The following is a 17,380-nucleotide window of genomic DNA, read 5'->3' as shown; positions in this document are numbered from 1 at the left end:
GCTTGGCTTTTTTACACAGGCCACCAAGAAATTCAAGCCTTGCTAGATTCCAACAGAGTGCATTGCAAGCCTGCAACGTACTGCAAAAGTGAGTGTAAAATGAACGACAGGAAGATTTGTGACTTTTCTAGATACAAAACTAAGTAGGTACAAGTAACGATTTTGAATGCCTTGCTGCTGTGTATCCCAAAATCAAACAGGCTATTAGAAAGTCCCTTAAGAAACCAGAAGCCCCTTTACCAGTCAAGTAGACTTTCCTTCCTTTCCCAACTCCTTGCCACAAATTGTTCCTGCAGCAGTGTCTATAATGAGAAAGATGTCTGTGTTATTTCTAGATTTTGCAAACTGACAAGTTACAATGCATTTTCTACCCTTTTGATTTTGTTCACTGATGGGAGAATGGGGATCCTCTGTTTTATTTGTGTCCTTTCTGGCGGAGAAATAATAAAAAAAAAGAACAGCTCTGAGAAGCTTGTGTCAGCTTCATTGTCAAGACAAAGGTCACTGCATTCCTATTTACGATGACCTACAACTGTACCCATTTAAAGACTTCATTATGCTGTATTAGAGGGACCTCTTTCTCAGAGATTTTAATTTAGCTTCATTGTGAGAAGAACAAAACATGTAAGCATCAAAATATGGTGTTAAAAATTGTAAAAACGAATGATTTCAGCAGTCTTGCTCCCTTTGCCATCCACTCTTAAGATAACCCGTGAAGTATCATTTCCACAACCACATAAAACAAAATAGGAAAATACTTTTACTCTAAAGTGTTTCTCAACTCCAAAATAAATAATCAAATTGAGTATCTCTGCACAAATTTGCCATCTCTCCAAAAATCCAAGTTCCAAGAACACAAAAAGAGAAATCAGTTTAACTCTCATGTCCCTAGACTAATATTAAATGACTGGAAAGAAGTTGTAATTAAGAATGCTCATGAGATAAATTTTTAAAAATCACCTACGCATTTCGTACAGACTTAACTCTACACTAAGATTACCAAGTGTAAATGTTTAGTTATAAGGACTTGATGGACCAAACACATGAACATGATACGATCTGACCTACCTTCCATAGATTTCTTAAGCTAAACAGGTTGAATAGTTTTAGTGTCCCATCTCCATTGAGCACTGCTGAATAACCCCTGAGGTTATTCAACCCTCTGGCCAAACCTGAGCTAGCAGACTTTTGGCACAGATCTCTGCATTTCAGCTTCCCAAAGTGAATCAACACTTGGACTAGCAGCCTTCCAGAGCCCCTCAGTGCTGTAAGAAGCAGAGCTGGCTGCACTGTCTGTCTCCCTGCCCAGCCCCTGGCCCAAGCCCAGCTGCACAAGGCAGGCCACATCCCCTCTGCCCAGCCCCTGCCAGTGCCTTGTGCCCCTGGAGACAGCACACAAGGAACTGTGTTACACCACCCTGACCGAATTCCGAGCACAGAGCTAACACAACGTGAATGCCCTCTGCAGCTGAAGAAGCTAATCCTTATTAGTCTCATTTTCCAGTATTACCAAGCAGCTTCCAAGAGAATGTATTTTTCATTCTAGAGATCATTTTCTTTAAGAGGTAAGAAGATCCACTAACATATTTTTACCTACTAGAATTTCAAGCACCTCAGCAAAACATGCAACATGTTTTATTACACATCTATATATTTCCTCATTACTGGAAAGCAAATTAACGTGATTCTAAACCTTGTCACTCATCAAATTGTACATGGACCTCTTTGTAAATTCTACTCTACACAGGTCTCAGCCCAGCTTTATTCCCACTTATCTCAGAATATAATATCATCTGGAAACATTCCCACCTGTGAGGTATTGTTCCTCCCTCCAGAAAAAAAAAAGATTCAGAATCTTTGAGCAGCCTGATGCATCCTCAGTACAATTTCTGGCCATATGCCAGCACCCACACACATCATATCCCAGCCGAGACTCCGACCTATCCAGTGGGAACAGAGTGTGTACACAGAAGCACACATGGTAAGGAGAATCTGGGATGAAAAAACCTTTTCAGCCTTTTGACCTCCGAGATAAAAAATCAAAATGAAACCTTTTGCCAACAGCACGAAGTAAAGGTTCCTACGGAACAAGACACAGGAATATTCGGAAGGGTAATAACCTAGTTTTAGATAAAGCAGGTTTTAGCATGAAATGTGGCACATGAGCTGCTACAGAACATCTGTGTGTTGCAGATATCTGCTTTTTGCAGATCCTGCATAATAACCACTACATGCCTCATTAGCTCACAGAATGTTTTGCTAACGCAGCACTAAATATTTAAGATACATTTCAGGTAAGACAGTGTATTAAAATAATTAAAATATATCTACTTCAATTAGTTATTAATCCTTTCTTCATTTTGAGTCTGGCTATACAATATTTTAGCAAATTTCAGGCCATGTCACCAAGTAAACAGCTTTCTAGTGTGGCATCATCCCACTACTTATGAGAACCTTGGATTTAAGACTACCAGATCCATTATCCAATTAATAAAATCAAAATATTGAAAAGGATCAATATAAAATCAAAGCAGGACATTATATACAAAAACTTACACTACTGTAAAGATTATGAAGCATAGTAAGTTAAAAAAAATGCCAGAACTAAGGGTTCTGTTGATTCCTCAATTCACCCCATCTCGAATGTAGACAACAGGCTGATGACATGATGACACAGAATTTCTTGCAAGCAACACTGCCTTGCTGTTTGTATCCACATGGAGCAGGAGGACACTCAGAGCATGAAGCAGGACCCTGCAGGATGAGGCTGCGTAAGAAATGTGTTGCAAACAACACAGATGACAAAGTGTGTGAGAGTTGTTCATTTGCTGAGCAGGGTATACAGTCTGTGTTCCAAATGTGCACGATAGTAAACCGTATTTTCCTAGGTGTTTGTACAAAAAAAAAAAGAATTTGCACAAAATGCAGTTAAGAACATTGAAAGTGAAGACTCCACATAAAAGGAGCAAGAAAAGATTCCAGTCTGACAATATACAACACATTAGAAAAAAGATTCCACGTGGGCTAACATACCAAAGGATTGAAACAGCCTGATGCATTGTTCCTGGAGGGATCATCTTTGGAGATACAGCTACCAAACTTTCACATGTCTGAACATAAAAACATTTTTCAAAAACTTACCAGGTTTCAAAAACAGTGATTCAACAAGAGACATCCATCAACATACTCGAAAGTCCTAGCTGGCAGAGGGTGATTCTGGTTTGGTTTTAAAGAAGCATGGGATAAAAACACCAATGAACAAGAACATTCTCTTCCTTAATCTAATTTAGGAAATACGTGGGCAATTTTTGCAGAAGTTTCCCAGAGAAAAGATAGTGCACAGAGCATGAGACAGCCTGGAAAATTACAGCTCAAACATTAAAAGCTGCTAGTCAGCAGGGGCTGTAAACAGGATCTTTGATTTTGAAGTGACCTGATTCTCTTCAAGCACTAGAGCATGGAGCTGGTAACTTACACATTCTCACGTGTATGTTCCTGAGAGTTACAAACATTGCCATAGTCACAACAGCAGCCTCACATGAACAAGACTGATTTCTGGTCAGTGGGGAAAAAAACCAGAAGCATCATTCAGACACTGTTATCAATGCTGGGGGTGAGGGGAAGACCAAACAATTGAAACAACAAATTACTAATAGAACACATCGAATTATTCCAGTAGCTTCTCAAGGTCTCCATGAGGCATCAAGCTGCTTTTCTTTATCAGTAGTCCATAAACCTGTAATTGCATACCTTTAAACCATTGTTCTCACTTTTTTTTTCATTCTCCTTTCATTTCAGTGTCTTAATATTTCTCCCACAAGTTTGCGTCCATTTGAAGTAATTCAGGAACTACAACAAATTTTATTTAGCTCTTCTAAATGATATGCAGGCAAGTCAGACATGCACTTCCAGTGCCTTGGGACACAGAGATGCAATCACAGTTCAAGGTATCAAAATGCACGAGGTTCCAAGGCAATAACGTTATGTGAACTGCTCCAAGAGAAGTGTAGTAACAGTTTATGCACCATTTTCTATCATTACATCTAAGAACTCTTTAGAGTCCTGGTAGTGGTAGGAACCAGGTTAACATTCCCCTCCCATAACTCCTGTAAAAACAAGAACTAAACCTTGAAATCAAGTGGAAAAGAGTTCAAGAGCCATTTTGCTTTCTCTTTTCCCTGACACATCCCTAAATAAACTTCACATGGGTTAACTGCTACTTACTATGTAGTTTTCAAATATGGACCAGGTAAAGCCACAGCCTGATTTCCATGCAATTTTTACATACCCCTACCTTCATTAAAATAAAATTTGAACTCCATAATAAAGAAAACAGTTAAGCTCTGCTCTACTCAGAATCACGTTTGAATGACTAAGCTGTGCAAAGAACTTATATCCCACTACATTTTCCCATCATACTTTTAAATGATTCCTAGCAATGTTCTGAATATTAGACATTGATCAGATTCCATATTTGCTTTCTGTAAGGTTTTGTGCTTATTCTTCACCATGCCAAGGATTTTTCCTCATCCATGTCATTGCCTTGATTCAAATTCACATACAAAGTTGAAGAAAAATACAGAATAGGTAAATCCACAACCTATCTTCAGATTATCTAAAATGCTTGTAAAATACTTTGCTATAATACTACTTTTACAGGACTTCCATTATAATGCAGGAATTAACAGGAAGGTGAGGGCGAAATTACAACCAAATAAGACCCCCAAAAAGCAGAAAGAGGATTTTCTACCACCTTACCTTGAATTAAATTAGCATATTATATACATATATATATATATGTGTGTCATTCTGAACTTCCAACAATTATGAAAAGTCTGCAGTTAACAATATGCAGTTTAGATGTTTTAACTAAAAGCCTAGATTTGAAAAAATGAGGCTGTATAAACATTTTAATTTCAGGAAATGTGTTAAGTTTTACTAAGCTGAAGGTATGAATTAGATGCCTGGTTTCTGAAATTGCACATTTTCATTTTTTGACACAAAAGGACACTGAAGAAAACAAACTGAAAGCCTTCAACTAAGTTCTAGTACTCCCTCTAAAAATTTCATCTCCTAATGTTTCCTTAATAAGTTCTCAAAGCATGACTGGATAATAGAAGTGATGCCTCTATGATTCTGTGAATAATGGGTTTTATTAAGTTAAAGCAAACAGCCAGAACAATACATATGCAACTTCTACTACACACAATATAAAGAATGTAAATTATAACCTCTGTAAAACAAAAGAAAAGGTACTAAAAAAGCCAACACAGTTGTTACTGACTATTCCACCCCTGATAACAGGCTGGGCTTTGTGTTTAGAGAACAGCTGTTGTTTGATTATTTAAACTGAAATACAGAATCAAGTATAAATAAAAAAATCAATGGAGTTACACAGATACTATGAGAACAAACTCTAGATTAGTGAGGGTAAAAAAAAAAAAGTTTACTAGCAAAAGAGATCACGAATGGGCTCAGGTTTCTATTCATAGTGGTGAGGGACAACAGGAGAAATTACCCAGGATTTTTGTAACAATTTCTTTAATAATACACCACTTTCATAACAGAAGTGTTTTACACTTGCACAATGTTAATAACTTTATTATACATGGAAGCCTGTAATAGGCTGATTACACAATAAGACTGCAAACAACCACTGGTACCTTCCTGACAACAGAAAAGTACATAAGACTGAAACATCACCAAGAGTACATAAAAAACCATCATCATAAACATCACCAAAATTACATTAAAAAACTAATCAAAAAATCATTTGCAAAAAGTGGTTTAGAGCAGTGCCACTGCGTTTCAGCAGCTTTGAATGGCCACCAGTATTTCTAGCAGGTTTCCATGGCTCCACAGGCATTAATCAGGATTCACATATAATAAATAATGTACCACAAAATATACATAAAGTAAGGCAATAATTCCAAAGAAAAGTTCTGTTGATATTAACAAGCCACTCAAGTTCCACTTTTGTAGTTGATGCCATCAGCAGAATCCTTTGATGGAATTGCAGCCTTAGGCCCTAAAAGCCTGCCATGATGAACTGCTGCAAGCCCCCCTCTCCATAAAGAGCTCCAGTGACACCACTGGGACACTGCTGGGCACAGGGGTTCGTGGTAGCTGATCCTGATGCAGGATAGGGGCCTTCTATGTACAATTGGGAGTAGATTATTTCTTATCGTACATGGAAACCTCAACATAGTTCTAAAACAGGTGGGTGTTCATTGTTCATCATCTGATGTCATAAGACATCAGAAAGCACATCGTAAGACATGCACTTTCTGGAATGTAAATCTTTTTAAATGCTAGCTATTACGTTGGGGTGGGAGAGTGAGTAAGGGGAAAAGGTTAAGAAAAGAAAGAAAAGGGGATGAGGAAGGGGAGGTGGGGAGCGGGGGGGGGCAGGTAGATAACCAAGATCAAGTCCACAGGAACCAGGAACACAATGAAATAGAGGGAACCCTTTACACTAAAAGAACGTGAAAAGGGAGAAGAGCGGGAGACAGACTTTTTTTGAACCGTGTGTAACAACATATCCCAAAACCCCATCTGGATTAGGACTGTAGTTTCAAGTTAGGGTTCTCATGACGTGAACCAGCTGCACACATTTCGTTCTCACGGTTTGTGTCAACAGAATCTCTTTAGGGAATTAGAGTCTTACACAGAAGTTCTGGGGACATTACTGTTCAGATTAAAGCTACCGTGCTGGGCTCATCCTACAGACCCGAGAACGTTTGCTCCACCCGCCTGGACTGAGCATCACCTGGAAGAACAGGAGTACTTTAAAAACAACAAGATTTAGGTAGCAAAATTCTTTCAGATCAGCTGACATAAGAGATAGCAATTTGAAATGTCAAAGATCCCTTCCTCAAAAAAGCTGAGATATATTTGTCATCATCTGTAAATTGGAACTTCCAATACACTAGCGGTGCATAGAACTCCCATGCTTCATTACACTTTCCTGAGAGTAAAGCAATTAGAATAAACTTTAGTCCTAGGAACAAAGTTAATTTTTTTGCATTTTAAACTCTTGGGCTATTCCCTGACAATCTACATAATGTAAATTTGATTGCTACACATTGTCACTTGAACAAAAACGCTATTTTAAAAACTATTGATTTTTGATTAAAAACCATAATAAACAGAGCTAAAAAAATCACACTAACAAAATAAACTAAATATGAAAAGTTGCATTGAAAGGGCATGTTACATTATTCTTAATAGGACCGTGTAGAAACATTCCAATGGCAGTGTTGTCAAAGTAAAACAAATTACATTAAGAAGACCCCACAGCCTGGTCACAGTCAGGACCTTACCTGTAACTCTGGCTGGTTGGGGTTTTTACTCGTGTACTACATGGCTCACTCACATCAGACATCATATTTGTATACCCTGAGAAATCTGACACTGAAGTCCTTACTCTATGGTCCACTTCTCCATTAGAGTTAGCAACAAAAGTCATTGGCACCCTGCTGCCCGACTTAAACTGAGAACCAAACGCTTGTGCAAAGTTCTCGATCTGGTAGGTTGCTCTAGGCTCTATGTCCTTCTGAGGATCTATCTGGCTGGTTAACTCCTGAGATGGGATCTGAAAGCTCGTTGAGGATTCCAAGTTTTTCTGTTCCTTCTGGCCGGTCAGTTTCTGAGATGTTGACTGGTAGTTCGAGGAAGTCTCTAAGTTTTTCTGCGGATCGATGAGATCATCCAGCTCTTGAGAAGGAGTCAACTGTTGATGCGAAGCCTCCAAAGCAGACAAGTAAAAGCCTGGCTGAGAGCCAAGCAACATCCCAAATGGAGGTTTTGGCAACGCAGTTGGCAACACTGAGGTAACAGATTGGCTGAAGCCACACTCAAGTGGAGATGTAGTGTATATCTGTTTGTCTGGAAACAGAGTGTGGTTATGGAGAGTTGAAGACAAGCTAACAAACTGGAAACTGGGTCCAAAAGCAAAACCAGTGCTGTTGCTTGTTCTTTCGAAGGCTTGTTGGAGGTATTTTGAGTATTCTTGCAACATGCTTGCCTTATCATTTGAAACTGTCTGAGAGTTAGGGCTCAGGTTTTCTTCCTGAACCATGTCTGAATGTTCTCCTGAGGTGTGCAAGTCCACGCGCTGTTCAGTGATGCTGAAAGGATCTTCCTTCTGGCCTTCCGATTTGTGAGAGTACTGGTCCAAAAGGCTCTGCAAGACTTCATCAGGAATACCAGACTTGTCGTGGCAAGACTTAATTTCATTATTTAAAGATGCTGAATCAATAAGAGATAAAGGAGCTTCGTTATCCATAACACTAACACCCGGAGACTGGATGACGGATTGCTGGGAAGTCATGTGTCCGACGTTAAGCGAAAAGGCACTGTTACTGCTTGCAGTTTGTAAGTATCTTCTTTTCTTTGAAAACTGCATGGCATCATCATAATTGCTACTTATTTGACCCGGTTTACCACCTGTACTTTGGAGAAGGCCAATAGTTTCTACACCGGTATTGGCTACTAGGCCTAGAGAGCCACTCTGTTTCCCAGACAGTGGTTTTTGCCCCAAAATATCTGGCAGTGGTGATACAAAATTAAGGTAATTTTTGTCTGCTTGTTTTCTGCTCGTTTTTTTCAGGACCAATTTTGGCACCTTTTTCTGAAGTTCTTCTACGCCTGTGCCAACTAGACCACCACTGGAAGACACTATAGGAATATCAACTGCATAACTTGGCATGGCCACATTACTTGTAACTTGAGATTCAGCTATTTTGCTGCTACACTTGTTTCCTTTGTTTTCAGTGGATGTACTTTTTGTTTTACTTTTTCTCCTTGAGGAACTTGTATTTCCCTGAGACAATGCAGCCAAGCTACCCATGCTATTCGATGACCCGGGCTCTGCTTTACCTATGGCTTCACCACACGTTCTTCTGTGCTTTAACAGTCTATCAGTCCTCGAAAAATACTGCTGACAAGTGTCACATTTGTATGGCTTTTCTCCACTATGCGTCCTCTTGTGTCTTTCCATGTGGTACTTCTGGATGAACTTCATACTACACTGGTCACACCCGAAAGGCTTCTCCCTGCTGTGGATCTTCTCGTGTCTCTGCAGCAGGTACTTCTGGATGAAGCCCATGCTGCACTGGCTGCACTGGAAAGGCCTCTCCCCGGTGTGGATGAGCACGTGCCTGCGCAAGTGATAGGAGCTCCTGAAGGCAGCACTGCAGTGTTCACAGACGTGAGGTTTCTGGCTGGGGGACGCCACGGCATCTTCCCCATCTCCCACCAGGGGGGGTTTGGACGAAGCGCTCGGCTTCCGCTTGGCTTTGATTCCCTGAGTTTCTGGCTTTGGCCTCTTCGCCTTCTTGACCTGGGCGTCGTGCTTTGGCTCACCCGCGCTCCCCGGAGCGCCCTCGCCTCTGCCGGTCAGCAGCAGGTCTCGGTGCGGATGCTGGTGCAGGTGGTGAAGAAGGCTGAGGTCCTGGATCACGCTCTGGCCGGCTCCTTCGCCGCTGCCCAGGCCGGGGGCTCTCTCCTCCGCCGCTCCCCCGAAAAGCCCCCCCGTAGTGGTGATGGTGCTGCGGCTGCTGCTCGTCCTCCTGCTCGCTGGGCTTCTCCTGCTTGATGCTCACCAGGGACTGCAGAAAGCCCCAGGGGCTCCTCTGCGAGGAGGACGCGGAGGGGAAAGCCCCCGCCGGCTCCTTCTTGAAAGTCACGTCCTGCGGGGGCGGAGGCGCCGGGGGCTCGCCCGCCGCCGCGGAGGAAGCGGCGGCCGGAGGTAACACGCACTGCGGGGGGTGCTGGGCCGGCGCGGGGGGCGCGGCCGCCCGGGCGAAGCTGGTCACCGGGGGCAGGCGGTGGTTGAACATCACCATGCCGGGGGGGAACGTCGGCTCCATGGCCGCCGCCCTCTTGCCGCCGCCGAGGAAGCCGCCGCCGAGTTTCATCCCCCGGGAAGGCGGGCCGGAGAGGAGGCGCGGCCCAGAGGGGCTGCGGGACCCGCCGCCCGCCCGCCCGCCGGCCCGGACCGCGCCGGCTCAGCGGGCGGCTCCCTCGGCGGCACGGCGGCCGCCGCCCGGGCGCATCGCCGCCTCCCGCCCCGCGCCCGCGGCGGCCCCGGCCCGGCTGCACTTACGGCTCCCGCCGCCGCCGCCAGTTACAAATATCGCCGCGTCCGCTCCACAATGGAATTAGCAGCGCCCGCCCCGCCGCACATGCGCGCCGCGCGGCACGCTGGGAGCACGGGCCGCACGGCCCGCGGGCGCGCAGGCGCCGTGCGAGGGGCGGGGAGTGGGCGCTGCCCGCCGCGGGGCCGGCAGCCGGGCCGGGGGCGCCGAGCCCTGTGGGCGCCGCTCCGGGAGCCCAGAGCCCCGCGGGCCGGGAGCCAGGCCGCGGGCACCGAGCCCCGCGGGCACCGCTCCGGGAGCGCCGAGCCCCGCGGGCACCGCTCCGGGAGCGCCGAGCCCCGCGGGCCGGGAGCCCAGAGCCCTGTGGGCACCGCCGGGAGCCGCTCCGGGAGCCCTGAGCTCCGCGGGCCGGGCCGGGCACAGGCCGGGTGCCGGGAGCGGGCAGCCCGCTCGCAGGCCGGGAGCAGGGCGCAGGTGCTGCCCCGGAACGCGCGGCAGTCCCGGGCCGGTCCCGGACCGTGCGAGGCCCCGAACGCGGGCAGCGGCCGCGGGCTCAGCAGCGCTCGTGGCCCGTGTGAAGAAGCGGCAGATGCAGAAAGGCTGAAATTGAGGTTTTTAACAAAGGCTGGAGGGTGTTGCTGTTTGATCCCAAAGCAGCGACATGAGATGCCCGTAACGGCACGGGGATAACGAAGCCGCCCCACGCCCTGAAACACTCCCGGTGTTGTCACACTGGGATGCGTCCGTCGGGCACGTTTGACACCCGCTGCTCCCTGCCCTGCTCACACCGGGGAGCGGGGCCGCGGCGGGCTGGGACAGCGCCCCGGAGCTCGGCTCAGCTCCCCGGAGCTCAGGTCTCCGGAGCTCAGTTTCCCGGCAGCTCGGCTCCCCGGTAGCTCAGGTCACCAGAGCTCAGTTCCCCGGCAGTTCGGCTCAGCTCCCCGGAGCTCAGCTCAGTTCCCCGGCAGCTCGGCTTCCCGGAGCTCAGCTCCGCCACGGCCCCGATTCTTTGGCCCACTGGTACAGCAAATCCCGTGCTAATGCTCATTGGCTGAGCTGCATCTGCGGAAATAATTCATCCTTACGCTAAAAATGAGATGAAATTGTTATTTTGAACTAGTACCTGATTTCAGTTAATTGGGAGACCCTTTCCACTATTTTTCTAATAACCTCCTTGAAGGATAATAAAATATAAATAGAATTCTGCTTAATTAATAAGTATTTACTTCGAAAGCTTTTTGTGTTTCTGTAATGTTTTAAAATGCAAACATTAGAGGTACCTTACCTTAAAAACTTGGAACGCTAATTTTTATTATTGGTGTAATGGAAGTAACGGAACAAGGTGGAGAGATTCCTTAAGATTTTTAGGTTTTATCTGTCAAAGGTATTTTCTTTTATGAGAGATGAGCCTATAAATAGCAAGTACTTTTCATAACCCTGACCGGTACAAAGGCTCGGGTCAGATCTGAAAATCTTTAACATATCTGATTGATGCAAAAACGTAGATATTTATGCCATTTCTGTACTTAAATATCTTATTAAGTAAAACCGACTCCTTTTATAACGTAAATATTTTTGTAGCATGTGAACTAACAGTTAATTTCAAAATGTCCGTTAGATTACGACAGTTTCGGACTGTCAGGTTTAGCTAAGTGTTAAAAGACAGACCAGGAATTCAAAAAACTTAAAGCAGCAGTAAAATATTAGTCAATGCCTATGAGAAATGAGTCTGTCCCTTTATTCAGGGTGTCTGTGTTTAATGGTAAGCTGGGATGCATATAAGCCAGTCCAAGCATGAAGGGCAGTAGGACACTCGTATGGAAAGCCAACTTTGTCCCTCAGTTATCAAGATAAGAAACCTGTCATTTCTCTCATTCACTCTGTCAGCCTTGAGATACTCCAAGCAGACTTACCTCTGTGTTGTACACCCCATATATCAGGAAGATGAAGAGACCCTGTAAAATAAAATGGAGGGAAAAAGCTGTTAACTCTAATCATTTCAGCAGTAGAAATACCTGAAATAAACTTTCCTGGGAACAGACAAAAGAAGACACACTTCATCAAGGTCAATTTATTTTTCTATTTTTCAACATTATAAGCTGTACCTTGAGCATTTATTTGATAACATGGGAGTGCATCAACTATATTGTGATATTCAAATGTTTGAAAACGAAAAACTTAGCACCAAAGGATCTGTAACATTAATTGGAAAATTTAATTTGATATTTGAATGGTCTTTCAACCAACAAAATAAATTTATTTTTAAAAGTGAAAGTACAAAGGTGCTAAGGCAAACTGAGGAGTGAACAATCTCTACTTCTGATATTTCTTTCTGTAAAACTAAAAGTAAGAAAACATATACTACCAAATTCTACACTAAAAATACAATCCCACATATGTATTGACAAATGCATACATTTAATTATGTTAGAATTTTAAATAGGAAGAAAATAAGAAATGTATGAGGACAGAAAAAAATAGCCCCAAAATAGCTCATGGCATACATGAATCACCGAAGTTCTTTTGAAGGCTTGCTTCACACTGGCCTCTTATTAGACTAAACAAGCTAAAACCAAACCAAATACTCACTTCAATGAGTTACTTTGAACATATTTGCCTTATTGAAGGGTGTGTGTCTAGGATCTGAATTAATTGTGCAGCTAGTACTGATTCTTGCAATCTGCAGGCAGAATCCTGAAAAACACACTCAAATTACTGGAAAGAATAGAATAACAAATGGAAATAAATGGAAAATATGTACAGTTTGCTATGAAAATGCTTCTGTAACTCAGAGTCGCTGTGGATTTATAACCTATTTTTAAACTTATTTGTAAAATTACCCTACCTTGTAATATTAATATTTAAAACTGGCTACTTGAATATGTCAGGGAAAAAACTCTTGATTTTCAAACCAAGGATATTTTCTGATAAGAAACTGCGTTTGAATAGTAAACAAATTGCAACTTTTTAATCCAACATGAAAATTACTTGGAGACATTTGGATTAATTCTGGATCTGCTCATCAGCAAAATCACTATCCTATTAGGCAGGGAGGAATAAGAGGTACCATTCATATGTAATAGTTCCATGGATTACCAAATGCCAGCATAAAACCCTTGGGAGAGAGAACTTCTGCTAATTTCTTTTGTTTTATTTTTCAGAGAAGCTAAATCCAGCACTTCCTTTCTGTTATTTTCAGGATACATCAATGAACTCAACAATAAGTGAGCAGAGATTCCAAAGAGAGCCAGCTGTGGTTTTGAGTGTGCTTTCCTACAATCTATCTATCACAATTATACTGTGATGCTTGTTTGGAAACAGAACTGCCACAATCCTGAATCTTGGCAACTCACATAAGTGACTTACAGACAACGTCACTGGAATAAAGTGGAATAAAATCCCAGTTATCTTTTAAAATATAGAGTTAGTGGGCCATTCTGAGTCTTCTGACACAGAGTCATCTGAAATCTACATTGGAAAAGGAGGAGTACAAAGTCTAAACCTTTATTTCCTCCTACTTTCATTTCAAGTTCCCAGGGTTTGAGGGATTTCCATCCCAGGCAAGAGGCTGCTATAGGTAGCTACCACAGAGAGAGAGCCAACGAATAATCAGCTGTTAAGATGAAAGAAAAAAAGAAATCTTTCTCAGGCTGATCGCAGAAGAAAGAGTAAAACCACATGCTGCTTGTTATTTAGGTACTTTCATCAGTTAAAATTCTTGCCTAAACTCAGTTCCAAACAATACTGGTCACTCTGAGGTAGAGTTAAAAATGTTTAAAAATATATATTCAAGATTTCCAAGACTAGAATGGTCTTTTTAACCCAGATATGCAAAAATAATGTTTTTAATTGCTTCTGAGTCTCTTATGAAAACTGTGAATCTCATATCATCTCAGAAAAACAAACTAGTTAACTGCTTAAGTTTGAATATTCACTAATATTACAAAAAATTTGAAACAAATTATTAAAGATTCCAGATCTTAAATTGGCATGCCAAGTTTTTTCTTTACTTGAGCTTTGAATGTTTAACTGTTAGAAATATGAAGTGCTGTGGACTTTCTTATCTTAATTCCTAATTCTTGTAGACTTTTGGGAGCTTTTTGTCTTGTTTTATCTCGAAGTGGTATTGTCCTCTAACATCCAATTATTCTAATAGAATCAGCCCAACAAGGATTTTACTTAGTGCCTGCAATGAGTTACGAGGTCTTGGCACCCACAACTGGTAATGAGGGGTCATTTTCCACACAATGCTGTCATCAGCAATTACCTGTACAGGGCACTGTGTGGTCCATCTGTGGTGAAAATAAAAAGGTGCAGAGCCTCAGGTGGTTTGAAATGTTAATAATATGGTCTTACATAATTGATAGTTCAGTTTCTTTAGCTCATTAATTGCAAAAAGAGCTGCTCTGGTTTTTTCTGTGAGCCCTGGTGTCAGGAGCAGTGTGGTTCTGTGAGCAGCTGCCTCAGTTGCTCAGGCTGGTCAGATGTGCTTCTGGGAATTAGACAGTGTTGTGATCAAGCCAGTAATTTCATCCAGAACTGTTCACTGTATCTGTTGGGATCGATGCAATAAGATAAAATTCCTTCAGGAAGAAGCATAGAAAGCACATTTGTATTTTTTGCGTTCTGATAGCACATGTCAACCCCCAGAGGAACTGCAGCCCACTGTGCTCAGTAACAAATCCATAAAGATCCAGAAGAAGCCATCTATGCCTTGAAAGGGGACAGGGTTCAGAAAATCTGCCCATGTTAGAGAAGAGAACATACAGGCACACCTGTCACTTTCCAGGTCTCACCCCAAAGTAGGATGTGTTCGTGGTCAGCTAAGGAGAAGTCAAAAACCTTTGGCTGAGCTCGAATCCTGCCTTTTGGAATGTGAGGAAAGCCCTGCTTAATTCCAGCTCTGATTGCCACTCTGGGCAGGGCGTGAGCAGATTGCTCAGCTTTGAAATTTGGCAGCTCTTGCCCGAATTGTCCTTGCTATCTTGAATAAATCAGTCTATGGACAGTTCTAATCTCTGGCAAGTTTGTCAGGATCTGTTCCAGTTTGGGTGGTACCACTGAAAGTTGACACTCTTATCACAAGTTCATTCTGCTTTAGGGCAGTAGAGGTTTGCATAGCAGTGGTTTTATCAGAAGGGGTTTTTTTTACATGATTTTAACATTTGTCTCTCCTTCTGTTACCATTTGACATTTCCTTTTTATGGACATCATATTTTATTCAAGATCAGACAATAAATTGCAATCATTTTTTTGGTGTGTTGAGACAGTTACACTAATACTTTCAATTTCAGCATTTTTTCAATATACACATTCTCAAGAATGTGGAATTACTTCATCCTTCTCCTGTTTAAGCATTTGGTCTCTGATTTGTTTGACAACTGAAAAGGATTTTTGAGAATTCACAGCTACTAAAATCCTTATTGTAATAGCTCAAAAGATCAATTAAATAAAACTATATTAGCAAAATATGCATGTAAACACTAGATAGAAGAACTGTAAAAGAATAAAAATCAATTAAATATATTCTAAATCAATTAATAAATAATGAAAACAAGTCAGTATTTTAAAGCATTCAAAATTTCCAGCACTGAAAATATTTGGATTGCAAGAAATTTTCTGATTTGGATTGCAAGAAATTTTCTGATTTGTGGAAGAGATAAAGATAGATCATATGCAGCTATACTGGACTAATACTGCTTTTTTTTTCATAAATTAAAAAATAACACTACTGCAGCAATGGAAACTGCAGCAATGGAAACTGCAGCCTGCAAATAGAATTCATGTTACTCACACAATTAGTCTTTCTGTAACCCTAAAAAAATATAAATTGTCTTAGCAAGGAGAGATTAGGGATTTAGTGTTTGTTTTAAATATAATGTAGTAAACAGTGCTAGAAACTGTAAGCCTCAGGAAACTTTTGTCACACAACATCAGTTTTAATGCAAAAAATATCAAATTCCAGAATTATGGGATTTTTCTACCATAGTTGAAGAAGTTTGAAATCTTTACTTCAACATTTAAGAAGTCTGGCATTTGAAACAGCACTGCTGACAAATTTCAAAGTCACTGTCCCACAGGCAGCTATTTCAGCTCTTGTTATCTCTCAGTTGGTACTTGCAGGCTTTGCAAGCAGGAGCAAACAATGTGACTGATTTGGATTTTCTGCCTGTAAAAACTAGAACTGAAAACAAAAACTAACCAAAAAAAAAAAAAAAAACCACCAGAAATTTTGTCCTTCTAATTAACAGATCCACTGAAATTTGGTAGTAATAGAGTGTCATAGCACAGGTCCTGGAGGAAAAAAATAACTTTCCCTGGAACAGAGCCTTTGCTTTGGCCTTGGAGATAAATTGTGCTCTGCCTTAGTTGCATCAAGAACCAGATGGTTCATCCTTAGTTCTGAGCCATATTAAAAAGATATTTCTATTATTGTCAGGTGAAGTGGAAATGCACAGGTTGAGTATAACTCTGGATTCCACACTGACAATCTCTGCAGGGACTGAAGTACAAAAGCAGTTTTTACAGTTTTTAAGGAGCCACATATGAAAATGTTAGATGAAATTACATATAAGTGCCAGTAGAATAACTGGAATCTAGAGTATCAAAAGAACAGCTCATTCTCCACAGCCCTAGTAAATTAGCATTCCATATTGCCAAATGTAACCCTGCCCTAAAGTTTATTTTAGATAAAGCCAGCAATAACCTCTCTGCACAAAGGTATGCTTAGGATGATAGGAAATATCCATGTTAAAAAAAAATAGTTGGAAAAGACTTAGAGATGTCAGCTGTCCACCTCTCTGCATAAGCAAAGATAGGATATCTAAGTATCAGGATAAGGTTTCATGTGCCAGGTATAAAAAATTTCTGACATAAATGTGTCATCCAAGAGATTATTTACCTTTTACCCTTACCAAGATTCCTGTTGGAGTACCTAGACAAGATTACCAAGTAGTGTTAATCTACTTTTTGAGGTGACAAGGATCCAGTTTCTGCCTGTCCTTAGAGAAGAACTCTTGACCTTTGCAATAAGTCTACAAGCATTACAGTCAGGGCTACAGGATTCAAGGTGGTTAAAGGAAATTTATCGTACTGTGAAAAGGTTTTCTGCTTCTGGTCCTTCTTTTCCCAGTTACACTTTACAAATCAAGATATATTTTCAGAGCATGGAAAAGCCAAGACATGAAGCCAGTTGGAGTTTTTTTCTGAGAAAATTAATTACCACAATCACACCATCACCATATACATCAAAAATCTAAACAGCACCAGTCACAGAGAGA

General features: G+C 41.9%; 1 protein-coding gene across 1 annotated transcript; it reads right to left on the bottom strand.

Annotated features, from left to right (window-relative positions):
- Positions 1 to 4,893: 4,893 nt before the first annotated feature.
- Positions 4,894 to 9,908, bottom strand: ZNF281 (zinc finger protein 281). The gene is given in 2 exon segments (XM_066324606.1): positions 4,894 to 9,536; positions 9,538 to 9,908. Coding segments are annotated over 2 exon segments (2,553 nt in total). The 5' UTR covers positions 9,873 to 9,908; the 3' UTR covers positions 4,894 to 7,318.
- Positions 9,909 to 17,380: the final 7,472 nt, after the last annotated feature.

Source organism: Sylvia atricapilla, chromosome 9, assembly GCF_009819655.1.
Source record: "Sylvia atricapilla isolate bSylAtr1 chromosome 9, bSylAtr1.pri, whole genome shotgun sequence".
NCBI lineage: Eukaryota > Metazoa > Chordata > Aves > Passeriformes > Sylviidae > Sylvia > Sylvia atricapilla.
This window is presented reverse-complemented; position numbering and strand designations above follow the sequence as displayed.